Source organism: Brachypodium distachyon, chromosome 4, assembly GCF_000005505.3.
Source record: "Brachypodium distachyon strain Bd21 chromosome 4, Brachypodium_distachyon_v3.0, whole genome shotgun sequence".
Classification (NCBI taxonomy): Eukaryota; Viridiplantae; Streptophyta; class Magnoliopsida; order Poales; family Poaceae; genus Brachypodium; species Brachypodium distachyon.
Genome location: NC_016134.3, coordinates 1,895,622 through 1,922,902, shown reverse-complemented (window position 1 = coordinate 1,922,902; position 27,281 = coordinate 1,895,622). Strand labels below are relative to the sequence as shown.

Sequence of the window (27,281 nt, the reverse complement as noted above, 5' to 3'; positions counted from 1 at the left end):
AAAAAGAAAAAAAAGGTTGGGCTGGACCAGATTAGAGATTTTTTTTGAAAAAAATGGATGGGCTGGGCCAAAACATGAAGAAATGGTGGGTTAAAAGAAAAAAAAAATGGGTCGTGTCAGATTAGAGAAGGTTAATGGGTCAAACGTATTATAATACTGAAAAATACATATCGGACCTGTGCCAGGCCGGTCCGAGGGCCTGAGGTTGAATCCCAATTCCGGCGGAGGCAGGGTCTCGGTCGATCCGGCCCAATTATTTTTGTGCCGGGCTGGGCACACTCGGACCAAGCCCAACGGCTTTCGGGCTTTTTAAAGAAGCTCGGCCCGATGGCCATCTGTAACCCGGACGCTTTGGCGCCAGAGACACCCGCCTTCTCCTTCTCCATCCCGAATCCCAGTCTCCTCGCATTCCCCCCGTCGTCTCTCGCCCCTCCCCAAAACCCTACCAAACCTTCCAGAACCGCCAATGGCCCCCTCCACGTCCGACCTCGCCCTCAAGGCCGCATTCGACGGAGACCTCCGCGTCCTCAAGAGTAAGCGCCGCCGCCTCATTCCCCCCTCTATCTCTCCTTTCTCTCCCTCGTCTTGGATGACAACCGCCGGCCGTCTCCATCGTTTCGATCGGCCGCTCGATCGCGCGCGGCGCATTTGGGGCCACTACGGACGATTTTGGGGGTGGTTCGCAGATCCTTAATCTCCTCGCGGGTTTCACGCGTGCCGGCCCGTCGATTCGTATGTTCGCTAGTTTATCCGGAAACCCCCCAAATTTTTGCGTGGCTGCACACGGATTCGCTTCACCAGCATGTGCATGCCCGTCGATTTGCTTGCTCGCTGCTAATTTGGGCGCGTACATGCTCTCTAGATTGCAGACTTTGGAGTCTGATTGATTTGTGCGAATTTCATCTTATTTTTTCCCGGCCCCCTTCTGTTGATCGCTGGACTGACCAGCATATTGTGCCGTCTGACTTTTCTCTTGTTGTTCCTGCGATTTCCCCCATGGGCGGGCTAGAAATGGCGAAGAAAGTGGACCTGCGGGGAGCCAAGGACAAGAAAAACAGGCAGAACGCGCTTCATCTCGCTGCGAGCGAGGGGCACCTCGACTGCTGCAAGTTCCTGGTGGAGAAATCGGGGCTCGATGTCAATTCGGTCACTGACACAGGTGCATGCTCTTCTCCCTTGTATTTGTACTGTATTGTACCGACCTAGGTGAGAAATCTTATGCATCTGTGCCTGTTTTTTTTTAGACCAAGATTTTAGTGCTGAGATGTTGTGCTCCCCTTGGCAGGTGTGACGCCGCTGTTCTATGCCGCGCTCGAGAGGAGAGTGCAGGTCATGAGGTACCTTCTCGATCACGGCGCTGACCCGACGATGTCCGAAGAAAGGGGCTCCGTGCTGCTCCACAATGCAGCAGAGGAAGGTGTTTTTCCTCACTCTCCAGTTCAGTGACACTCCCAGGCTCTGGAATGGCACTACTTGTACTCTTGCACACTAATATTGCATATATATGTTACTACCTCCGCTTCATAATTCTTGTCTCAAATTTGCTCAAAAATGGATGTATCTATTCCTAAAAAGCGTTTGGATACATGTAATATTTCGACAAGAATTATGGAACGGAGAGAGTACTTTGTACAGGTTGCTTGAATGCAAGTACTGCCTCTATGTACTAGGCCCCATTTCTGATCTGCTTGCACTATCTTTGCTGCGCATCCAGGGTACTGCGAGGCTGTAAGGCTATTGCTGTCCAAAGGAGTTGATGTGGATCCTATTGACCATCGGGGGGCACCCTTGCACTTGGCAGTTGCAAGGGACCACGTCGAGGTTGTGAAGGTCCTGCTGGAGCATGGTGCTAATGTAAGTTGTCTGTTTCACTTTCACCTTGACGATGAAATGGTTTATTCTTGGAGGTGCATCAGAAAACATGGTGGGCAAATATACAATACTATCCTTTGAACTAACTAATTACTTTCAAAACTATGTTCCATCTTCCTTTTCAGCCCAACAGAGTGGCGAATCACATCTTTTCACCACTCATGATGGCTTGCTGTGGGGAGGCCTTGAACTGCATGAAGCTACTAATTGAGGTAGGACAAGTTGCTGACTTGATGTATTTTATCATGTTTTTCTTTATTTTCAGCGCCCCCTATTTTTTTAGAGTAACATGTTGGGTGCAGAATCCAGGTTGATAAAGCATCCTTGTTATTTCAATTGACTTTACTATCCTGATCACTTTTGCAAATCCTGTCTCTAATGCTACCTTAAGTTTTGTTCATAGGCTGGTGCTGATGTGAATGCTCATGGTTACTCTGGACCAACTCCTCTAACGGAGGTAGTTGAAGATGGCTTAACTGACTTTGTCAATCTCTTGCTGGAGGCTGGAGCCGACCCTAACATCCCTAACCAGGTTAACCATAGCTGTCTTTTTCTCTGTTCACTGCCTTTTATGATCTGAGAGTTGCAATCTTGACCCCTTTCTCCTTGCATATCTGATGATGATGGAACCTAAGGAAGGTCTCCATAGAGATGATTGCATTTTATGGATTGTTCATGTGTCAAGTAGATATTGTACCTTATGTTGGTATTCGGGAGAATCTGTTTGAGTTTGCTTCACAGTTCAGACTGCACTGAACCAATGAGACATCCCAGCATTACAACAGGTTTTACACATCTCATTCCGGATTCGTGATAATAGTAGGTCACTGGAATTCTATTTCTCTTAGTGTTTGTCTAAGCCCACTTACTGTCATTGCTAGTACTGGAGCACACCTACTAAAATTCGAGAGGGGTCACTATCTCTAGCTTCCTTTGAATTCTGTTCTGTTCTACTACCAGTGGGATGAATTCGGGTTTTTTTTTCTCACAATGCTTTTTATCAAAAGAAAATCTAGTGACGTTGATCACTTTGTCATTTTCGCAATGGGTTATATAGCTTCTTATGTTCTGTTCTATGATATAGCATGGAGCGATTCCAATTGAGCTAGCAGCAGCTTGTGGTCGACGTGAGCTTGTTGAAATTCTATTTCCTAGGACAAAACCTATTCCATCTCTGCCAGATTGGAGTGTTGATGGGATAATTAGAACAGTGAGTTCTCCTCATATTGGGCCTCAGGTATGTACATGATTTTTATTAATTTTAGCCTCCCTGTTCTTTCTGCAAGCCTTATGTTCTCGATAAGGGTACATGCACCCTTTAGGTAGTAGAATGGAAGATGCCATACCTAAATATAAGTACTGTTTACTCAAGTTTGAGTTGATGTTTCGTTCAATTGAAAGTTTCTGACAGATATATGTGGTTCTGCTGATTGTATGGGTACTGCCCTCAGTCAAGTTTGCAAAGCTAACAGGATTATGATTCAAGGAATTTTGACCAAGCAGCACATTGTTTTAAATTTTGAACTGTAAACAGTTATCGTGCTGTCCAAGCCATCATTTACTATGCCTATAACTAGAACATGCTACCGTGTTGAGGCGGAAGTTTCTCTGGAAGAAAAAATTGATAATTGGAAGTCACAAGGAAAAGAATCATTTGCAAAGAAGGACTACACTACAGCAATGTACTTCTATCGCTTGGTAAGTGCATGAACCAATCTAGTACTTTCTTGGAACGGTACGGAAAGATAGCACAACAAATTAGTAGCTCTTGAGACATCAGGCTTGAGATTGAAAATCTGGTCTTTAATTCTCCATATAGCCATAGAGCTGGTCTGATTGTGGCGTGGCTGCCATAAATCCAATGATGGAGAACAACACTAAGAGTCTTCTCTCGAACAATGACGACACTCGAGTTTAACACTATCTTGAAATGACCTTTCTTTGCTTAAGTACCTCTGGTTTTATTACATCAGGCCAGATATTTAACCAATGAAAAAGCAACGATATTCTCCACAGAGCCTCTTAGGTTATACATCATCACACCAAACTAAACTGCTTTAACTGATCGCATAAATACTTGCTGAGTTGCAGTTGCTGTTGCAACTGCAGGTAATGGAGATAAACCCACTTGACCCCGCCATGTATGCCAACCGGAGCCTCTGCTGGCTGCGTTTGCGTGAAGGGGACCGAGCACTGGAAGACGCTCGACAGTGCATAGCGACGAAGCCCTCTTGGTCCAAGGCATGGTACCGCGAGGGCGCAGCCCTCAGCTTTATGAAGGTATAGCTAGCTGCTGCTATGTGAATTATACCCTCGTAATCTGATTCAATCTCTCCATCTGTATACCTCCCGCTTGTGGCATTGATGTTTCTCTGTGTGCATGCAGGACTACAAAGGAGCTGCCGACGCCTTTCTGAAGGCGCTGGAGCTCGACCCTAGGAGCGACGAGATCATGGGAGCGTTAAGGTACGCCATGGATGCCGGCATTGCTTGTCCGGTTTATCACACCCTGAATGAATGAACTATTATCCATGGGAGATAGGAAGATTTGAAAGTCCTTCCATACATCTTTGAAATCTGCCACTAGCAATGGCACTTTGACAGCCTTTGTTTCTTTGCCATGCTTGCAGCAAGGCCGTCGAGGCTATGGAGAAGATGCACGTGTAGTAGTAAGCAATTGCCATGTCAGGGAAGAGAAGGAAGAAGAAAAGGCAAAAGAAAATTCTTTCTGGCTATTGTAGTATCTTCACATCTCTGTAACGGACGACCTGCTACATACGTATAGCCTTCCGCCGGCTAAACAGTATTTACAGTAGTGAAGACTGCTCGTATGTGTAGTAGAAGGTGTTGCGCAGTTCTATGCTGTGCTGTGGGGGTCTCAATTTTGGCAGGTTAATTACGAGACCTGGTGTGCTTCTGACAGCATTTTGCCTTAGGGGTGCTGCGTTGTATATATAGATGGATGCTCTGTTATGTTAACGGTCGTTAGAATGTTTCTTCGGAAGTTGATCTGCGTCTGAAAACAAATGATGCGTTGTACCGACCTGATTCTTTTACTGAAGAGATGGCTTGAATGTACAGACATCATTTTTGAACTGACATGAAATCTTGGACTTGGAACTCTTTTGTGAATGTATATGTTTTCAGCTATCTATTAGCTAAAAGAATAGTCAAAAGGCTGAGCGAGATTTTATTTTAGGCCGGAAAGAAACGGATATGAGAGGACGTAAAAAACATCCATATGACGCTAAAATAATTCGATCCACATCGTTCAAGCCTGTGATCACGAAATAACCTATAGGTTCAAATTGAGTCAAACAACGACAATTGCACAAGAAGCTTTTGGGGATGAAAACTACTCCCTCAGTTTCATAATTCTTGTTGAAATATTACATGTATCTAGACATTTTTTAGGAATAGATACATCCACTTTTGGACAAATTTGAGACAAGAATTATGAAACGGAGGGAGTAATAACTAATAATAAAAGGCAACAAAAATAAAAGGTCCAAAAAGTTCAAAAGAATTGCGTATGTTTTTTTTGTATGTGTAACATTTGAAGTCCCAACTCAATTGTGTTTAGCGGCAAGGGAAAAAATAAATTCAGCGTGAATAGTGATTGCTCTGTTTGACATTATTCCTTTGTATATTTTCTTTTTAATTTCTTTTAAATGCATTTGAGTTTTGGATTGAAATTTTGCAGGTTTGTAGAATCACATCTCCAACATATTGTATTTTTGTAGAATTTTTTAAAAACCTGTAAACACGGTTCCTAAGGAATTTGCATACTTTGCTCCAAAAATGTGGTTTTCGCCTAACATTTTGCCCTAATAAAATAGCAGTCACTATATACGAAGTCCACAAATACCTTAAAGTAAATTCAAGGAAAAATTTAGCATTTGAATGTACAAAAACGACTTAAACTAAACAATAAATGAAAAAAATCAATTTACGTCAACTGATAGAAATTTAATCTGCATCGGTGGATGACTACTAATGCCGACAGAATATGCATTAGATGTAGTTCGTCGAAAGTTCACCACGGGAGTTTACGTATGGTTGGAAATGGCATAAATGGTAGATTTGGAAGAATAGAACCTTATAAGAAGCGCATATATAAACAGAAACCCCATCTGGCTCCCAAGATCCATACTCATATATAAAATGCTTGACATTGGGCAAGACGGATGGGCGGGTTTAATGTATCATGTGAAGGGAGCAAGCCAATGGTGCTGGTGCAGCAATGGTCCGTGCTGAATGCACCACACAATGAGCACAGTAAAAAGAACAATCAATCTTTGCCACCTATTTATGAATATACACAGATAAACATAATTAGACTAAGATGAGCATGCATGAAAGTTACATGGCCTTCGCCGGGGGTATGCCAGGTATACATCAAAGCATCTAAATGTTATCATACCGGCAGACTACATTATATTAAATGCCAACTTGGCCGTGGGTAAATATACTAGGAGCATGGTACTATATATTAGCCACAAGCTTATCTATCGATGATTTTAAATGTGCAGCTAAGATCATGATGTAATAAATATGCAAACACGTAATTGTAAGAACCCTAAAAAACCTAGTCACGCAAATGCACGGGCCTGCATACGAAGAAACTAGGCGCAACAGAATCCAAGCCATTTTCGCGAAGAATTCAAACAAATGGCGGGCAGATGCTACAAGAAATTCAATCTCAGGATATAACTGTAGAAGCAACTCAACTGTAGCTACTCAGTAGCACTCCTCGTAAACAAGGGTTGAAAGAAACATCATCTCTTCAGCCGGTCTAAACGTCACTCGGTTTCAACCACCTCCAAATTACAACGAATTCCATCTGTATAGGGGAATAAAACGAACGAATTGAACAACATCCAGCAGCATTATGGATACGACACGGTGGGCTGGCTGCAGATCGAGCCAGCCACATTCTTTCGACTATATGTCGACCGGGGAGAATCGTTTATAACTTCCATGGTCGACCTCTTCCCAGGGCTAGGCTAGGTGCAACCTTGTGATGAATCAGGAGATTGTCAGGCGCAATGTATGGTGCATTCACTTTGGCCGCCCGTACGATATCACCATCACATATTCTCCCCCGGAGGAGCCTACCACCGTCTGCAGAGGCCGCGATGGGCCAAACCTCAGCCACCGTTCTATGAGATTGCGCACAGGCTGTGCAGGGTTCACTGACTGCCCACAGCAGGTCAGTTCAACCTGTAAACATGAAGATCAGGTACTATCAGACAAGCTGCAAATGACACCCTCCGATCGCGTTAGATGGACAGATGTGGTATGGAACATGTCTGTGCTGTAACCTCCATCCAAAGTGATAAGAAGTGCTGGTATCAACTGGTTCTACTTCATAGATGAGAACTACTCGATTTCAGAACATGCCAATAAGTACATTGGTTCCAATTTACTATCATGGGTGTTCTTCTCCACAACATGTTTTAGAGTTTTGGATATTTCACTACTGTATTATAAAACTAAGCACAGGGGAAAGAATAACCCAGCAATAAGCAAGGTAGCAGTCTCACCTCAGACTCACTTTGAAGACTGAGCTTCTGCATAATGTACCTTTGGATGGATGATGCGGGTATACTTCCATCACTATATAGAAAAACGAATTAGCCATGATTGAAATAACTATAAAATATTTAACTACAAACTAACATAAACTGTTGATTACAACGATTGAGATACAAAGTCACAGAAGAACAGTAAGGGGGCCAAGTTCACAATCAAGCCATGCAAGCTACTTTAATTTTTGTTTCATTTTGTGAGGAGAAAATTAGGTGTATTTGCAGAAGAAAATTTTACTGAAGTTGACACTTGACTCCTCAGCCAAGTTGCTTACATGTTTACAAGCAGACTAAAGTGACCAGGGAGCGGCAAAGAACAATTGACAGGCTTACGAGATGTAGATATGCTGATCTAAGCCCCTTCTACATGTATAAAGAACTAAACACAATCCTAGGAAGAAACAATGAACTTCACCAAATCAGTTATTGTCAAACATAGGTTCGCTAACATTCACCAAGGATGCATACTTCCGTATTCAAAGTAACTAAGGTTATGCAAATACATGCACATCTGTATGGTACCATCGCCTAAGACCATGGCATCTTTAAACATACTCCCTCTGATCCTAAGACTAAGGTTACGCAAATACATGCACAACTTTGTACTAAATCCACGACACTTATTATGGATCGGAGGGAGTAGCATTCTCCTTATAAGTTCTAAGCAAAAAAGATCTGTAGCTCCAAGAACATTTATTTCACATGCGGATTTAGAGAAATTGATAATCAATCAGAACGATTAGTTGATCTGCAGCAGAGCTGAGAAGCACGAACTTACTTTATTCTCAAATAGTGAGTAGGTATCTGTGCCAATTGCGGAAAGCCTTTCCTGGAAACATTTGGATTACAGAAAATTAAAGGGAGAGGAACACAGACACACCTAATATATTGCTTTGACTGAATCGAGGATAATTGTATGATTGTGACTTACTGTTCAAATGAGGCGATCAATGAGAACCATATGGAGTTTAATGCCCTAACGTCCGGGACCTTCTGGGTGGTTGCAGCAACAGAAGTTGCAGGCCTCCCCCGGCCTGGCCCTTTCCTTTTAAGCATCATTTCTGACAGAGGAGTATCTTTCTTGTCACCTTGAAATATGGACTTCCTCAGATGCTCCCCAGACTTCTCTCTGCTAACATGTCCATTACTAGGAGATTCATTGGACGGAGCTCCCTTGACAGCCGAACTTTGTGGACTTGACCTGAAGGACTTTGTTTTGCTTGCAGCATCTACAAGACAATTTAAAGGTTTCCAGAGCTCTGCCTTATCTAAGTCCTTACCATGATCTGCTTTATCTTTACTAGAGTGGTGGCTTGATGTTTCTGCCTGTGACGCCTGCAAATAGTATTGTCAAATGACTGGTGATGATGATATGCATTATTCCAATTATTAGTTTTAAGAAGTTAGTATGCACACAGATGCACAAGTTCCATGTATCTAATGTGAAAACGATAAAGTGCAAAGTTAAACAAGCCACAAAGACATGATTCAGTCAGAATGCTACAGTTATTCTGTACCTTTCTTCTTGTTTGGGGTACTTTGCTCAAACTATCTAGCAAGCTTATATTATCAGCATGCTTATTGGTGTTATCATTATCCTTTCCCACAGGATCAAGGATCGGACCAAGGCCGCGCAATGCGGCAGCAGCCTTCCTGGTAACTGCTCTTGTTCGGCGCCCAGTCAAACTCGTCGTTAATCGAGGTGGATCAACCACCAATGATGAGATAGATCTCTCTTTAATTTTAACAGGCGCTGTAACAGGAGATTCAACTTCAGCATTAATCTTCTTTCCTTTGACTGGAATAAGTTTCGACCTCAAGGCTTGTAAATTGTGGTCAGCTCTGAAATCAAGATATAAAAAATGAGTAGAAGAAAGACACACGTTATGAACACAAAGTAGCGTTAACCAAAAAAAAATCAACCAATTCAGAACAGCTACATGATAAAGTTTTCTTGTAAAAAGTAAAACCCCAAAAATATTGGCTAAACAGCAACAATCAATTCCACTTCAGAAATACTTTAGTAGCCCAGTATACAGCCCTATACAAATTGGCTTCCGACAAAGGTTTGATAACAAACCTTGAAAGCAGAGGTATATAATGACAACAAAGTTGTGGTATTGGCAAAGCTCAAAATGATGTCATCCGACTATTGAGAACGATAAATACTGCCAGACAAGAAAGAATACTAGATGGCAACTGCAGATACATATCTGTACAAGGGATTCCTAAATCGAAGCATAGTGGAACGTTCTGTTCCGTAATGTGTAGCCATGGTAGGAACCAGACAAGGTATAGTTCTTACTTCATACAGGGCCGCGTTTGGTAGCCTGCATGAACCCTGGCCTGGGCCGCCAGTTGCAGTTTTGGCACGTTTAAGATACCTGCATGAGCCCACAGGCCAGGGCAGCATGCTGCTCAAAGCACTGCTGGGCCTGGGCAAACACTCAATTCAGCTGATTCCTTTTGGGATTGTTACACTCCTGTCAGCAGTAGAGATGCAGTTGGATAAACACTCATGGGCGTGCTTGCTTGCCTGCACCGATTCCCCAGCCAGGCCCGCTGGGGACAAGCCAACTGGGAACAGACCCGGGAGAGAGAAATATGTCTGTTGTTTGGTTGCGGTGCTGGCTCAGCTAACTGTCTGCCCAGGTGTGGTCATCTCCCGTGCCGATGGTGAGGTCACCCACCACACCACTCTCACATTTTAACAGATCACAGACATAGCCTACTGACATGTGGGAATAACATAGCTATATGTTCTCAGCTTATTCAAAAAACTAGTTAAGTCCTTTATACTGCAGAGTTTTGGACTTCAAACCGCAGTTTCGGATTTGAGCTCAGAATTTCAGTTCTGATATGTTGTTATCCACTTAAAATATATGGCAAAAGTAACAAATCAGGGAAATTAGCTGTGAAGTCAAAGTGGTGCAAATAAGCATATATTTTTAAGCAAAAATCGTACAAGAACATTTGGCAAAGCAAACAATTTGTAGAACAAAATTTGTAACTGTGCTCACAAACACCATAAAAAAGCTAATGAGAAGAATACCTAAGCTTCTCGGCTGGAGCGCAGCCAAGATCAATTTTACACACTGGACAGTGGTTCAACTCCTCGACAGCCAGCTTCTTGTAGATACACTTTCTACAAACTGCATAATGCCAAGAAAAGAACTCAAATATCACGAGGAATCAAGATGTGCAATTTCATGTATAACAAAATTGCGCATGCAACTGAAGAGAAACCTCTGCTTTGGCAATAGCAGCATAATAGCATCGGTCATATAGCATGAAATGCCCAAAACTAACTAGAATTAAACAGAGTAAAAGTACAATAAGTCAATGCTTGTATACAGAAAGATCAGAAACACTATTACAGTGAAACATCAATAAGTCATTCCCATATCCTCCAGAGTTTAAGGAAAACAACGAGATGTTCATGTTTTTGCAGAAAATAAAAACTCAGGATAAATGCAAATAGAAGTTCTATCGACAAATTAAGTTGTTTTTTACTTGCCATGCGTACACCAGTCTCAAGTATAGGAAGATAGATAGAAGAGAATAGATGCCCAAACCTGCCTTCAACAACCAAAATTCTGTTATGGGACTATTTCTTATACCAAATAGATAGATTATTCAAGAGGGGTGTCTTTGGAGAAGCTATTTTAGGACAAAGCTTGTATTTGTTAAATAAAATTGTATTGCATCCATAAAGAGTTTTTACAATAAGGACACGAAGCCAAAATGGCATGCACCCCAACAAAAAATGATATGTGTAGAAGGATACAGAGTAGTAATGGATGTGTGATGGGAAAATAAAGCCTGAATGAACAGCCCTAGAAATAGGAATGTCCAAGTATTTGGTATAAAATAGCCAAATCAAAATTAAAGAATTTACAGATGTTGGAAACAATTTAATACTATTTCCAGTATCTGAAGGGCGTGCAAAACATGAACCATTACACCAACAGATGCATGCATGCAGGGCAATTAAATAGTTTGCACATATTTACACAACATCATTCCACATTGTGGAGAAATTGTGCACATCTCAACCATCTACAGGACAACATTGCAAAACTAAAACAAATGTTGGCTTAACTAACCCTTTCCAATCCTTACAGGCACTAATCCAAATCATGAACTCAGGTTAGATACTAACACAGACCAGAGCACTGCAAATATGCATAACATCATGAATAGTTGCACCAGATAACTAGATAAACTGTGGAAAAGAAAGAGAACTGATCAAACATTCATTGTAAACAGGATCATGTAAAAAAAATAGAGTAGCATAGGCCGTGATTACGTGTGCAATGTTACATTTAGTATTTAAAGCCTGAATGGTCTACCTTAGAAATGCCAATTTCATTCCTAAAAGTAAAATCAAACCACACTCCAGGTAAAGAGTTTTCAGCGGTTGGAAATGAAATTAAGATTCCCAAGATCTTAAGGGCATACACAACATGAACAATTACACCAACTGACTCATGCATGCAGACTTCCAATTGCAGAGCAATCACATTGCTTGCAAATGTTTACAGGACGATGATTCCACATTAAGGATCCAAAGTTATGTGCACAGATCCACCAATTACAGGCCAACATTGCAAGAACCCCACATGCAAAACTAAAACAGATGCCGTATAAACCCATCATTCCAATCTCACTGATCAAAATCATGAACTCGAGCTACATACTACTATCTCACACCAGAGCACTGCAAGTTTACAACTATCTAAACCCATCATGAATAGTAGTAGCATCAGAGGACTAAACAGCTATATAAACAAGATTACAGGCACCAAAGAAGCTAGATTTGCACAAAGACCACAAATCTACGTAAAATCAACTAATTGAAACGCAGCATTGATACAATACACCATGATGAGTATAGAAGCATGAAGTTACAGAACGTGGACAAGTCAAACGCATGAACAATGCAAACGAGGCCCACGGATTTACGTAGAATCCAGAGGCCGGCACTGCAACACGAACAATAACGCAAGAGTAATGGCAATGCAAGAACCAGTCAGGGGTGGCCATAAAGAATCCCCGGATCACGGAACGGCCAGCTCGCCGCCGCGAAAACCGACGTCGCCGGCGGCCGAATCCGGAGGGCCCGAGAACCAAAGACGCGTCGAATCGCCGCCGAGACGTTCGGTAGCAGTAGCACGGAACCTTCGTAAATAAAGGATTGGAGCATTCGATCGATGCTACCGGAGAGAGTACATGGTGCGGCGGCGGAAGTGGGGGGGTTACTCACATGTATGGAGGCACTCGCAGATGGTGGTGGCCTCGCGGAGGTAGCGTTGGCAGAGCGGGCACGTGATGCGGGGCGCGAGATTCTCCTTCTTCACCTTCACCACCCCGCTCTCGCTCTCCTCCGCGGCGGGCCGCTGCCGCCGCGGCCGCCCTCGCGGCCGCCCCCGCGGCCGCGCTCCTCCCCTCTCCGCATCCGTCTTCGCCCCATCCTCCTTCACCTCCTCCCCGCGAGCCTCCGCCATAGCCTCCTTCCCCGCCGCCGCCGGCGGCGGCAGGTCCTCCGGCGGGACAGGCGCCTTCCCCGGCGATGCGGAACCGCTCTGCATGGCGTGGGTCCCCCGCGCGGCTAGCTCCGCATGCCGCGGACGCGCAAAGCCGGGGGCTTCCGCCGTCTACTCTCCCCTGAGCTTTGAAATGGGAGGAGAGATCGAAGAAGAAGGGGAGGCGGAGGACGACGAGCAGGAAGAGGAGGAGTTGAAAATGAGAGCAGAAAAAAAAATATTTACGTATTTATCGAGAGAGAAGAGAGAAGATACGAAGGACAGATGAAGAAGCTGGTCTGCTTTTATTTGTGGTTTTCTCTTCTTCTCTTTTCGTTTTGATTGATGATGATTTCGTTTCATTTTTCTTTCTTTCTTTCCTGTGCTGCGTATCTAGATATATATACATTGTGAATATCATTAAGATCGAGGCGATATTGTCACGATAATTTTCGAGATATTTCTTCTCTCGCACCGCGCGATATCGGCGCGTGTGGGGACCAGAAGGACACATGGTTTTCATTTTCTTAATAGCGCCGAAGTTTTTAGATCAGTAACGTCCGATAAATAAAGACGTCAAATTTGTATCCATCGAAAGCGGACGGAAGATAACCATTATCTTTTTCATTTAATAGCCGCTCCGGGTGGAGCGCGTCTAGACAGACCTGGCGCGTTAATAGTCATTCCAGATGGAGCTCGTCTGTATGGACCTGGCGTGTTAGTAGCCGCTCCGGATGGAGCGCGTCTGGATGGAGCTCGTCTGGATGGACATGGCTGCTCCGGATGGAGCGCGTCTGGACAGACCTGGCGCGTTAATAGCCGCTCCAGGTGGAGCTCGTCTGGACGGGCCTGTCGTGTTAGTAGCCGCTTCGGATGGAGCGCGTTGAGGCGAACCTCTGATGTGGAATGAAACAATGTATATGAATTATTAAGATCGCAAGATATGCGCATTAAAAACTACATTCATGCCAGATTTATATCATGATAACTATTTATGTATATTTTTTGTATCCTTGCTCTCAATGCATCACAAGGCTATAAAACTTTTTTACCATGCATATAATTTTTCTACCGCCAATAATGGATAATAAAGTTGCATATTACTGTATTGTTTAACAACTGGCAGCCGGCTATTTTACTTTGTCTTATTGCTTGTCGACGTTTTTGCATGGGTCAGATTGAATGTCCACTTCAATGAGATCCAAACAAAAATGTGTTCATCTGCCTCGAAATTTAGAGGGGGTTCTATATGTGCAAAACACACTAAATTATCTTGTCTATTAGGCTATTTAGTTATAAATCATATCAAATATTGTCATTGGGTTTATGTCTTGATTTTGATTCCTATTTGTGATTTTGTTTTGCTAGTCATATACATTTCTCATTCTTGTCTAGCATCATGCAACAACATGCATGGTTGTTTGCTACTTCAGTTATATGAAAGGCACAATGTTGATGTAGATGTCCGCATCCTTTTTGTTTGTGCTAGTGTGTTAGGTTTTTGTCATGTAACTGGGATTAAAATCCTATGTGCTTCTATAGATTGTTAATCCTTGTGTTTTTGTTTTTCCAATGCACGGAAATATTGTCAAGCCCATCTGATAATTAAAAAAGTTAAATCGATGTGGAAAATAGTAAAAAAAACATAGACAAAAACGACTTTATCATGCTCCAAGCCAATGGAAACATGGGGTAATTATATTCACTATGTTGTTTTGATGATCAAACATACACAAGTGCCCCCATTTAAGCTAGACAGAGGCTGCTTTGGCATTGCGGTGGATTATGATAATCCAGCTTTTCAAACCAATATTTAGCTATTTTCGTGTTTGGCTAACCAATTTTTTCCTGTTTTCATGTGCATTTTTAACAGCAAAATATAAAATAAGTTCAGCAGAACCCAGTTCAGCAATGTCAAACTAAGACAGAGAAATCCATATCGTTGTGGCACTCCTCCCTCAACCTTTCTTTGGACCTGACTAACCCTTTTAACTTTAATGAATCAGAATTACTACTCCACTAATCGATTTTCTTCTTTCTTTTTGTCATCTCGGCAGGACACGGTTGTTCGGCCAGTCTTGATGATCCTCCCTATCTTTCTTTTTTCTCTTTCTCTCGTTCCTTTAATCACGGCGGTAGACGTGATTAAACGGCCATGCTAGTCCAAAGTGTCATGCTGCTGATGAAACAAGTTTAAAACGTCAGCCGAACCGACACTCAAGAAACACGGCTAAGGGATTAGAGAACAAAAAAAAATAGAGGGAGAAATGTCCCGAAGAAGCTCATGGGCTTCTTTTACTTCACGGGCTCGCAAGATTTCCATGACCTACGGAGTATCTTAATTTTTTTTGTGGGGTCCTATCTTAAGTAAGACACGGCAGAACATCGGCCCAGAAACAAAAATAAGGCCCATCCGGCCCATGCTACCCAAAATAGTGCATCAAGAAACCCTAGCCACCCGTTTTGGCACGGACGGCCCAGATAGTCCCCCCAGCCGATCCCATCACCATCTGCCAGGCTGCCACGGCTGGTCCACCCGTCCGCTCTCCGAATACTCCTTTCCGCCTCCGGCTCCGGCTCAGCGTCGCATGCCCGCCGCCGCCGCCGTTCTGCCCCCGCCGCCGGCCGCCGCGCCGCTGCCCCGCCCGTGCGCCCCGTGGCGGCCGTGGTCGCCGTCCACCTCTTCAGCCAGGTGCGTAGAGATAATCTATTGCTAACTACTAGTAGTAGTGTGGTGATAAATTGATAATAATAATACGAAAGTGGTTAACCGAGGAGAGCGGGCAGTCCACCTCCAAAAAGTCCAAAATCCAGAAAGATACGAAATCCAGGAAGATACTACGATGTTGCTGCTTGATTAGTCAAGTATTTGATGATGGAGGCGGATCGGAGTAGGAGGAGAACAATCTGGCCTTGCCTTCTCCTCCTCCTCATTGACCAGCCTTTTTCTTTCGCTTAACTTTGCTCCGTGTTGCTGCGGCTTGGTAGGGAGGAGGGATCTGGGTGGCGGTTGCTGCGGCGTGGGCGTGGGAGGAGGAGGAGCGGAGGGGCGATGGCGCGGCCGCCGATCCTCTCCGTCGCGCTGCCGTCCGACACGGGCCGCGTGCTCAGCATCCAGTCCCACACCGTCCAGGTCCAATCCAACACCTCCCTTCTCTCTATATATATCCCCTATCTAATCTGCCTCTGCATCCACGAGCCATCGGCGGCTATTTGCTGTGTGTATGAGCTTCCTGTGATCACGCGTTTGTGTGTTTAGTATAGGTTTGGGTGTTCTAAGTAAGATATCGGTGGCTAGGATGAGAGTACATGCTGTATTTTTGACTCTGGTGTGCTCCGTTTTGTATGTTGGGGAGTTTAATTGGGCCCTTTGCAAGTGCTCAGTGACTGATATTTATATTTCTATTTACACGAGGCAAAGCATGCATGCATGCTGTGCTGCTTGCACGCCATCGGTGTGATCGCTTGTCGGATAGTGTCACGGGAGTCGTGTGATTGTGCAATGGTTAAGACATTCGTTGTGTGACTCCAGTACGATCATATCGGATTGGGGATTGTGTTGTGTGCAAAAGAACTGCACATAACCTTCAGTAGTAAATTGACTGAAAATCATGTTTTTTTTAATCCATATGATGCCTGTCCTCTACTCATGCTTTTTTTTTGTTAATTTAGGGATATGTTGGCAACAAATCAGCTGTCTTTCCGCTGCAACTTCTCGGTTTTGACGTCGATCCGATAAACTCTGTACAGTTTTCTAACCATACAGGTAAAATTGGGCTGTTTTATACAATATCTACATGCAATTTGTCTGGCATGCCTAAATAAGTCCCATATTTGTTACCTCAGGATACCCAAAATTTAGAGGACAGGTTCTCAATGGCAATCAGCTGTGGGATATTATTGAAGGGCTGGAGGAAAATGAATTATTGCACTATACCCATCTGTTAACAGGTGAATGACCAGTACGAATTCTTCAATTTGGGATTTCCCACCGTTCACGTCAGAGAAAGAGCAAGTTGATCGGTCTTCACTGATTTTTCATAGTGATGGCAGACCATTAACCATCAACGTAATGCTTTGCACGAAAAGTGACATGGTATTATTTATTTATTTATTCAATTTTTCTGTAAAGTAACATGCTATTTATGTTACTCAGGTTATATCGGGTCTGTTTCCTTTCTAAATACAGTGCTACAAGCCGTCGACAAATTACGATCAGTCAATCCTGATCTTATATATGGTAACCTTTTCTCAATTTCCACTAGCTTTATGGTTGTTCCTTCCATACCAAATTTTGTAGGGGAATATTTCATAGCTAATATACGTTCACAAACATTCTGCAGTTTGCGACCCAGTTTTAGGTGATGAAGGCAAACTTTATGTTCCTCAAGAATTAATATCTGTTTATCAACAGAAGGTGATTTAGCCTATTTCAACTTGCTAAGTTTATCACATACAGTATGAGATGCTGTGAAACTTATTATTATACTGTTTAGCGTGTTACAGAAAAGTGCAGGATTTGACTGTGCTCTAGCATGTATTGCTCACAAGATCTTTAAGCAAATCCCTTCCCTACCCTTAAGTGTTAGTTTTTATTGTGGAACAGTACATTGGACTACATCTCCTACTCCCCTTTAGACCTGAGTAGAGCCAGTCATGTACCTTGTCTTCACAGCTTAGTACCATTACCTTCTGCTCCCTTCTGTAGTTGAGCTATGGCGTGAAAATTATACCACATGAGTTTCATGCTCATAATGCTTTTCTTAGAGGTCATGCTCATAATGCTTTCCACAGACCTCACATGTTTACCCACCCTAATATATTCATTTTCTCATGAAATAATCTTCAGGTTGTGCCAGTCGCTTCAATGCTTACACCAAACCAATTTGAAGTTGAACTGCTCACGGGATTGAGGTATTTATGCTCTTCTTTTTAATGTGTGGGTTAGGCTGCCATGATTTGAAAAGCATCAAAATTGTCGTACCTATAACAGGGGTAGCTAAGAAGTTTTAAAGTCTAGTGGCAAAATTATCTTAAGGCAATCTTCGAACTAGCCACTGTTTCCAGTGGCATTCGACAGTGGTATTTACAAACGAGTGCACTTCAGTGATGGCATATGGCTATTTTCCCTATTTATTGTTTTCATGCTATTTAGCAATAACAATAAATCTACAAGCAGATGCATCTGGACAGTAGTCTCATACACGATCGTAAAATGCTTGTTTTCTTTCTTATTTGAATGTGTACTTACAGAATTATCTCTGAACAAGATGGTTTGAAAGCTTGCAATACCCTCCATAGTGCTGGACCACGGAAGGTTTGTCCCTTATACAATCCATAGAATATAGATTAACGATCCTAGGTCACCTATCTTTGTCTATGTTTGTATCTTTAAAAGAAATTCTGCTAATAAGATTCCTAATGTATGGATGTGTTTGATTCATATCATCTGTTAGGTCATAATAACTAGTGCACTTATTGAAGACAAACTGCTCCTCATCGGAAGTTACAAAAAAACAGAGGTGAGCTTCTGACAAGATTATATGACTACTAGTATCTATCTACATGCTATAGATATGGAAAATTGTGTTCTGCAAAATTACTTCACAAAAAGTTTGAAGAAGCAATTTGATCTTACAATTCATGTGACAAGATTACAGTATTAGACAAGCAACTTATGGAGCGAATGACACCTGCATGGCTTTAAAAACAATCTTATATACATATAGTCAAACATATCTTATTCTAGGTCTGTACAGCCCTTATGTTATTTAGGTGCTCTGCTAGGAGGTTTTTGGTTGACTAGGACCGATCCAAGTAAGATATCTCAGAGCTATGATATGTGATGGGGAATAGTTGTCATCTAGGGTAGGTACACTATTAAACAGTTATCAGGCTGATAGCATCCATAACACATGTCTACTTTAGATGTACTTCAGTGGTGTATTATTTCACATTGGGCTGCGCAAGCTAGATTAGAAGCAACGTTAGGATTTACAGGTAATATTTTGTCATTTATAGTTCTCATATGTAGCACATACAAACTTGTTTGTGCAATTTGGTATGTTTCAAATCAAGGATACGTTCATTTTCTGGGTGCTGATATAGTCATATAGGTAAAACTGACCCATTTGTAATCAACGACAGGAGTATTAGATTATTGTGTTATCTCTGAATAAGTTTGGTTCAGTTAGAGTAAATGTACAAAGCATTTATAATAAATATTTCAGAAACAAACCACCAAAGACGAATTCAGCCAAATTACTCTTGTCACTTGCCAAATACCCTTGATTGATCTGTTACACAATGGACTCCCGCCTTGTTATTCTTTTAGGTGACTTAGAGGTCAGAAGGCTGATCTCATAGACTTTTACTCTGTTGATTTTCAGGGACCGCCAGAACAATTTAAGATCGAGATACCCAAAATACCTGCATATTTCACGGTATGTGCTGCTGATAATAGAGGAGCCTTTTTTATCGATATAATTTCAAATTTTCTTCTGTAAATTTGTCATCGTATGCCGGTTATTGTTTAAGCAACAGATTGGCATAGGTTATCTATAGATTGTAGTAGGAGTATGGACTAATACATACTTTTACTCGATTGTTGCATCTTTGTTCATGTAGGATCTTCCTATACTTCTCTCAGTAAACAAATAAACTGACTAATCCTAGGACGACCGAACAGTAATCAATCCAAGGAGAAGCCAATTTCTTGTTTTATGGCAGTGTTAATATGTCAGGTTACTCTGTGCAACTTTGTTTAGGGCTAGGCTGTATTCACACACCATGTTCATACATGATAGCCTTGAAGTGAAAAAAAAAATCCATATTCAAACATTGCATGATTAGAAAGTAGATCTTAGACCAGAATCTCAGCTAGGAGTATATGTTTTGAGTGAGACAGAAGTGGATGAAGAGATGTTGAGTTAGGTGGTAGAGAAACAGAGTGAGTCACATGCTGTCTCTCCTCCCCGTTAACATACTCCTGCAAAACCTGTGTTTGTAGCATTGCTAACGGCATTCTTGTCCAAATTTTCCAGTAACTGTATAATTATTCTGCTGCCCCGATAATGTTTTGCAGGGCACGGGAGATTTAACGACTGCTCTTTTACTAGGATGGAGCAATGTATGTCCCAGAGAAAGTTCATTACTGATATCGTGGAATTTCTTGTCATGGTTATACTGTTTCTAACACATGGTTGCTTTGCATGTGACTTTTACAGAAATACCCCGATAACCTCGAGAGAGCGGCAGAACTGGCAGTATCCAGTTTGCAGGTATCTTTGTCATGCAGTTCTGCTGCTATTCAACATGATCTAACTTTTAGATTTTCAGTGAACTTAGCAGCAAACTAGTAATCGTGAGTTATGTATTTCGCTGATTTTAGTGACTAGTTAGGGTTAGAACATAATTTGAATTTACAAGCAGGACCCAATATGTGCAGCCAAACCATTTTATTTGAGTAGATTCCCATTATTATTTTTATATGTCAGTCCATGTTAAATTTGCTTCAGTTTAGGATTCTAAGCCTAGGTACAATGCTCTTGCAGTGGTAAAATGTAAATTGCTGTCAGCCATTAGGATTTAAGATCCACTTTACTTGCTAAGGCTACACTATTTTGGGATACTAGAGCAGATATTTGAATTTCACCTAGTGTACGTTCCTTTATAAGCTTAACATATGCAGGCACTCCTAAGAAAAACTGTTGAAGACTATAAGAGGGCAGGCTTTGACCCATCAACCAGCAGCTTAGAGATCCGGTTGATTCAAAGCCAGGATGAGATCCGAAGCCCACAGGTTACATGCAATGCAGTCAAGTATAGCTGATCACAGAGTAATTGTGACGAGCATCGTCAATGGTCACAAATTTGAGATGTGAAAACTGTTATAGTTCATGGAGGAGAAATGATCTTGGAACTGATTTTGGACTGCGGGAAGCATCCCTGGATCTTCAACAGTTCCACCTGCCCTGTCATCTTTGTCCTGAAGATTGGATATGCTTTCTTGATTTGATCTCGGGACACTATTTATAGTTCACCATACTTCCAAAACCTTACGGGATCCAATTCTGGAGGACAATAATACAACGTGCAACATGCAACTTTTGTACAATTTGTCATTCTGTTTGCTTTTGTACAAGAGGTTAGTTGCATATTGAAGCTTTATTGTGTCACAACAGCAGTTCTTTTGAGATGCCTCTGTAACTTCTTCAATCACGTGTTCTGTAACTTATTTGTGATTACTTGACGAGTGATTCGGATTCCATACAGCAACTTGCATTAGTATTATCTGAACTCAGTTGCTATGCATTCCTATTTCCACAGAAAATAGTAAAGCATCATTATTATTTTTCCATCTGTATATATCCTATTGATGCTGTGAGAATAGTAGAAACAATGCAACAGATCCTTCTGGACATGTTTGTGAGAATTATGTTTCAAAGTTCGAAATTCAACTGTGCCAATTATACAACCAGCTTGCTAAAAAATGAAACTGGTTTATTTTTTCCCCCCAAGAAGCAGTTCAATTCTTGTGAGCATCTTGGCTCAATCCTGCATGCGTTGCTGATAGAGAAATTTCGAGTAAAATATAGAACAGAGGCCTGCTGGAGAAAAAATTATTGAAGTGTTGTGGTTTCTTGGTGATTTCCTATGAAACGCAAAGTGACACATAAAATAGCTGGAGAGAATCTCTGGGCCTTGCTGACTGCCGTCCTAACAAAAGCTTTTTATTTGTTTATTTATGTATTTATCCTGAGCACACACGGTAGGCCTGCTGGCCGCACCTGGGGATGATATTGTGATCTAGTCACTCCTGGGGCCCACCTGTCACTGTCACTTTCGAGCTGTTTACTCGGTACTGCTACGTGTTAACCACCAACTACTCTCTATTCTGTACCCATCAAGTGACATGATATTCCAAATTCAAAGTTCAATGGAGAACATGGGGGAAAGGAAGCTCACAAACAAAAAAACAAAGAGAAATCTAGATTTGTCTTGACCTGGTTAGCAAAATTGGCTGAATTTTTTTAGGGATTGTGGAAATGTTTTCGTTGAAATTATAACAAAACTACACATTTTAAAAATATTCGGTATAATTTAAACTTTTTTTTATTCTTACTAAACAAAGGATAGATGGACACTGACTGGTGGGCCATCTAGATATTTCTCGTCCAGCTGCCATGTTAATACAACTTGTCAAACATCACTTAAAAACCTACCACAGAGGTGAAATGTTTTAGGACATAGAGTATACAAACTTTTGCAACATAAATCCTGCAGCATCTTCTGGAGTAAAAAGACACAAGGCCCCGGTTCCAAACAAAGATTACTTTGCTTCCGGTGAAATCCTACTCCGTTTTGAATCTGTCCTCGAGTGCACTCAAGTTGTTGCTCCCATATGCCGTTGCTTGCATGCATCTCCTTTTCTTTTCCCTCCACACCTTTTGAGGTGAGATCACTGCATCTCATCACTATATCCTACCCTTCTGGCAGCCTGCCACAAGACGCCACAAAGCATGTGTGGAATTTTGACTTGAACAGGGTTAAAAACATGTGCTAATTTTTCCTACCACCCTTTTCTTTTACTTTTACTAGTGACTTTTTTTACAGTTGCATTGGCAAAGCATCTCTGTCAAGAGGCCATTTTGATTGATTGATGGGACTCATTGACTAGTCCAAGAAATTAAGATTCAACTTGAGAAGAGGGGAAATTAGTAGCACACATAAGAGAAAAGGACATGTAAAAAGCAGAGCTTGGACAAGAGAACACTTGGCCCTTGTAATCCCCATGAGTCAGCTCTGGATTATTAGCCACTCACAATGGCCCTCTTGGTGTATTAGTCACGGCAAATGGCGAGTCACCATCATTATCACCTTGTCTATGTTTGCTTGGGCACATGGAAACCATGTGTTGTGATGGGTAAGTAGCAACTCAACCACCAAGTAATTGAGAAGGGAAGAAAAATCCAACAATATCTGATATGCTGGTGGTGATAATCATGGCATAAGATATGATTCATATTGCTTCAACGAGAATCCAACAATATATTACATATACAAAAACAAAAAAGATATCACAAATACATCGTTCATGCATCTTCCCTCTCACACACACAACTCACTCATTTGACTTAATAAACCTAGCTAGCTGATTAATCTCTTCTTGTAGCCACTCTTTTGTACACATCTCCATTGGCCTTGGATAATTTCTTGGTTGCATGGACAAAAAACGATTCCATCATAAACCAAAAACAAGCATGATGACAAATGAAACTAGGACAGGTACCTAACTAATCCCCAGCCCTCCCCTCCAACCTAATTGAATGACTAATCCCAAAGGAAGGCAAAAGGGACTCATGGAAATTGATTCATCCAAGAGGGCGGCTAAACTTTTGTTTTCCTTTATGCCCTTTGTCCCTCTCATCTCCCTCTAAATTTTCTACCCCATTTTGCCCAGACTAGAAGCTCCCAAATTTACATGAAGGGGGCATAGACCTGAAACTCAACCTGAACCTGAAATTTTATTTACATACAAAAAAGATTCGTGGTAAAATTACCTAAACTCATTATACTTATGGGATTGGACGGATAGATGGATGGATTATGTAGTTTTTAGGGGTTAAATTTAGGACTTGAAGACTTCCTCATCTCCTCACTCTCATCTTCTCTCCTCCAAGCAATTTTGCACTACTGAGGGGAGAAGATTTCGCTGGTTATTGGGTGTTGTTGTATGTGCATCTAGGCCATGGCGGCGATGCCATGGCCCCGGCCGCCGCGGCCGCGGTCGAGGCAGTCAAAACCCTCGACGCGGACGGCAGCCGGCTGGAACCCGAACCGGGCGCGGGCGCAGCCGGCCGCGCCGCGCGGCGACATGGGCGGCGCCGCCGGGCGGACGGCCACCGGCGCCGGCGTGGCCGCTGCCGCTACTGGTGGCACCAGCAACGCCGCCGGCCACCCCGGCATGGGATTGGGCGGGCAGTCCATGCCGAAGCGGCTGTCGCGGACCACCGGATTCGAGGCCCGCCGCGGCGGCGAGCCGCAGAACAGCGGGGACGCCGCCGAAAGGCTGCTCTCCTCGCCCTGCCATGAACCCAAGAGTAAACGTTAAGAGACTCGTTGGAGAAGAAGAAAACTAGGGGAGGTAACCATGGATCTGTTCGCAAACCAACAAGGTAACCATGGATCTTGAAGGGGGAGGGGAGATCTCACTCACCTTGGAGAGGAGGAGGTCGAGCAGATCCATGCCGGAGCCGGCGTCGGTGTGGCACCGGAGGGGCGCGACCGGGCGGCGCGGCTTGGGGCAGAAGAGAGGGCTCTTCGCGTCGGCGGCGGTGGCGGAGGCGGCGACCGGGACAGGGCTCTTCATGGCGGCGAAGTGGCTCATGGCTTCTTCCTTCTTCTTTTTTTGGTTTTCTTTGTTAGTCGATTAGATCCAGAAAATTTACAAACCCTGCAAGAATCAAAGTAGCCAAGAAATTGGTCAGTTCCCCTTCAAAAAATGGAATCTTTTCACACACACACATCGAGATGGGACTGAAACTTGAGGAAATTTCTCACAGGAAAAATGAATCCACGCATGGAATTGTAAAACAGAAAAGGTTGTGTTTCTCTTTTTGCAAGAACAGGTAGCAATCTCCCAAGATCTACTACAACCTATCACAAATCAGAAAGAACAAAAAATAGCATCTTTCTACATGGAAGAACAAACCTCACATCTACACCAGACAACACAGTACACACAAATCCTCAAAAGAACATGAGAAACTTGAAGATAGATAGATAGACAGACAGACAAGAGAAAGGGAGGATGTTTACCTGAAGCTTTGCCTCTGGATTTCTCTCCTTGGATACAGGGAGAGAGAAAGGAGGAGAACCAAAACTATTGTTACTCCTACCAAGAAAGAAAAATAAAACAACAAAAAAGAAAAGCTCAAAGATTTTTGAGAGGAGCTGGATGGTAGGTCAAGGTGAGGAAGGAAGGGAAGGGAGCGGATGAGAGGCCTTAAATAGACAAGGGAAATGGGGAACCACACAGGGACAGCTTACCCACAAGAAAGGGCAAATATCATTATTTTCAGGGAAAAAAATCTTCTGGATTAAAAAATTGTGGAAATGCTAAATAATTGCATGTGGGAAACAGGTTGAGCAGAAGCTGGTGGGGAACAAGAGGAAATAATTTCGGCCTGCACGGCAAAACTTCTGCCATAATTGAAGCAATAAAAAAGATGGGACCTTTTTCTTCCTCGATTGGTCATGGAGGTAGCTTTTTTCCTTTTTATTTAATTTGTGTAGATGGGCTGGTCGTAGCTAATTTTGCTGGTTTGTTTGATTGATTTGCGTTGTGCTAGTACTCTCCACTCCATCATCATTTGTTTTCCTGTGCGCTGGTTCTGGCATTCAAGCTGTTTGGCAGTTATTTTGAAATAATTTGAATCTGTAGAAGCAGTGGGTACTCTTGTCCTTGTAGCCTGCCATGTACACATCCCTGTTTTCTAATACTCAGGTACTTCTATATATAGTACTACTAGTTGATTTAGGGCATTTTGATTGTAGGATAAGGCAGGGTTTTTTTTCGGATAGGACAACGCAGGAATTCACGTGATGATATACCGTTTCCTGTGGAAAACAGTAGAGCCAAGAAGACAATCTGTGTGATTGCAATACAAAAAAGAAGAAAACATGGGATTTTTAATGGATATTAGGATCGATCATGGCATAGTTGTCATTGTAAGGAAAATTTAAAGAGGCAGGACTCAGTGGAAAGTTTCCTTTAGAGTCAAGTATAAAGTGAAACTGTAGAAAAATTTACTGAGAAACATTATTCTACAAATCAAACAAGCCCCATAGAAAAATAAATATAACCCTATGAAATTCTCAGTCACTTGAATCAGAGGAGTTGTTGGAGTGTGCTATCCTCTACTTTTCATATTCATGTGATTTTAAAATCATGTGAACCGAATAATCCCTCATTTATTTTCATTTTCGTCCATGGATAATTATAGAGAGAGGGGGGGAGAGATGGAGGATGCATGGATTTACATCCATACCCATTCAAACCAGAGATCTCCTTCTCTTTTACACGGGAAGATATTTCATTAACCAGATAAAGGATCACAACCAAAGGTTATTGATCCATAACCAGAGTGCGATCTGACTTTGGGATCTTACTGGTTAGGCAAGCTTGTGACTAACATTATTTTGATCACGTCTATTCTTCCAATCCAACGCAACCACTTATAGCAAGAGCTTTAGTACTAGGATTTTTCTTTTGTGCTTTCACAAATTGAAATGCATACTAATTTAGCAAAACATCATATTATGCCTAGTTTGTGAATGTCAACTATGCCATGTTGGCTTTTTTTCTCTTTTTATGATTTATTGGGAAAAGATAGCCATTGAAGCAAGAAATAGTGTTAAACAAAACAATAGAATTAGGCAAACAAAATTGATACAGAGTATTATCATAAGATCATATCTAGTGTCATGCTGAACTCAATTCTAGACAGGAGAGGCTAACGAATTAAATGGTGTTTAGGCTTTGATTGGGCTAGAATATTGTCTAACAGAATCACTAGCATCTATTTCTTTATTTCACACCCATTATTGACCGGAGATTTCAACGGAAGATTAAGAAAAAAAAATACTTTGGCTGAGAAATATCCGATCAAAACCACACAAAAAATCACATTTAGGAGTTCCAAAAAAAAACATAACAGGAGTAGATGGAGTAAAACTTTAGCTGCATGTTTAGCCATTTTATTTTAACTGATCAAGTGAGTACGGACCAACTTTACATTCACCTTTTGACAAGTGCTGTATACAGCTCTCTTCTTGCAATTCCGTAGTGGTATCTTTGGAATCAAGTGACCTCACAGCTAAACACTGATGAAAGCTAACCTACTGCACATACTACTCTACTATAAAAATGAGCACTATCAGTACTCCTAATCTAGCTTAGTTTACTCGAGGTTTGACCATGGACGGTGCAAACCCAAAGGACAACACAACAATAACTCCAAGCCATCTCGATCTTTGCTGTCCCCGCCCTAGAAAATAATGGCGATTTGAAAACAAAAGATGGGATTGGCATCTTCTTCTTCCTGCACGAGTGAGTGAGTGAGTGAGGCCCAGCTCTGGCAGTGGCCATGTGCTGCTAGCTGCTGCTGCTGACAGATCGAGCAATCAACGGCCGGGCATTGCTACTTGGGAAATTTTAAAAGAGGGTGCGTAGTGGTTAGCTAGCTAGCTTAGCTAGGGCTTTGATTGATTAGTTAGCGAGCACTTAAGC

The 27,281-nt window shown here is 42.3% G+C and overlaps 4 protein-coding genes across 4 annotated transcripts; 2 read left to right on the top strand and 2 right to left on the bottom strand.

The window, feature by feature from the left end:
* The first annotated feature begins 466 nt into the window (after window positions 1–466).
* LOC100835365 (ankyrin-1) lies at window positions 467–4,539 on the top strand. The gene is made up of 11 exons (XM_024455300.1): window positions 467–533; window positions 1,010–1,159; window positions 1,286–1,417; window positions 1,715–1,854; window positions 1,998–2,084; window positions 2,276–2,404; window positions 2,957–3,109; window positions 3,469–3,570; window positions 3,982–4,152; window positions 4,259–4,338; window positions 4,503–4,539. Exons 1-11 carry the CDS (start codon window positions 467–469, stop codon window positions 4,537–4,539), a joined length of 1,248 nt encoding a protein of 415 aa, XP_024311068.1.
* A 2,014-nt stretch (window positions 4,540–6,553) lies between these two features.
* LOC100834752 (E3 ubiquitin protein ligase DRIP2) lies at window positions 6,554–13,232 on the bottom strand. The gene is made up of 7 exons (XM_003579144.4): window positions 12,730–13,232; window positions 10,516–10,615; window positions 8,981–9,305; window positions 8,395–8,798; window positions 8,242–8,292; window positions 7,419–7,491; window positions 6,554–7,095 (listed from the first exon to the last, which is right to left on the bottom strand). The coding sequence occupies exons 1-7, from the start codon at window positions 13,052–13,054 to the stop codon at window positions 6,934–6,936; spliced, it is 1,440 nt and encodes a 479-aa protein (XP_003579192.1). The 5' UTR covers window positions 13,055–13,232; the 3' UTR covers window positions 6,554–6,933.
* Window positions 13,233–15,505: 2,273 nt separating this feature from the next.
* LOC100842691 (pyridoxal kinase) lies at window positions 15,506–21,347 on the top strand. Its single transcript, XM_003577675.4, has 13 exons — window positions 15,506–15,680; window positions 15,977–16,121; window positions 16,661–16,754; window positions 16,835–16,939; window positions 17,145–17,228; window positions 17,332–17,405; window positions 17,838–17,902; window positions 18,242–18,305; window positions 18,445–18,510; window positions 19,378–19,431; window positions 20,073–20,117; window positions 20,215–20,268; window positions 20,679–21,347. The coding sequence occupies exons 1-13, from the start codon at window positions 15,577–15,579 to the stop codon at window positions 20,817–20,819; spliced, it is 1,095 nt and encodes a 364-aa protein (XP_003577723.2). The 5' UTR covers window positions 15,506–15,576; the 3' UTR covers window positions 20,820–21,347.
* A 1,637-nt stretch (window positions 21,348–22,984) lies between these two features.
* On the bottom strand, window positions 22,985–24,999 carry LOC100843912. Its single transcript, XM_014901783.2, has 3 exons — window positions 24,809–24,999; window positions 24,207–24,443; window positions 22,985–24,073 (listed from the first exon to the last, which is right to left on the bottom strand). The coding sequence occupies exons 2-3, from the start codon at window positions 24,375–24,377 to the stop codon at window positions 23,732–23,734; spliced, it is 513 nt and encodes a 170-aa protein (XP_014757269.1). The 5' UTR covers window positions 24,378–24,443; window positions 24,809–24,999; the 3' UTR covers window positions 22,985–23,731.
* Between the last annotated feature and the right edge of the window lie 2,282 nt (window positions 25,000–27,281).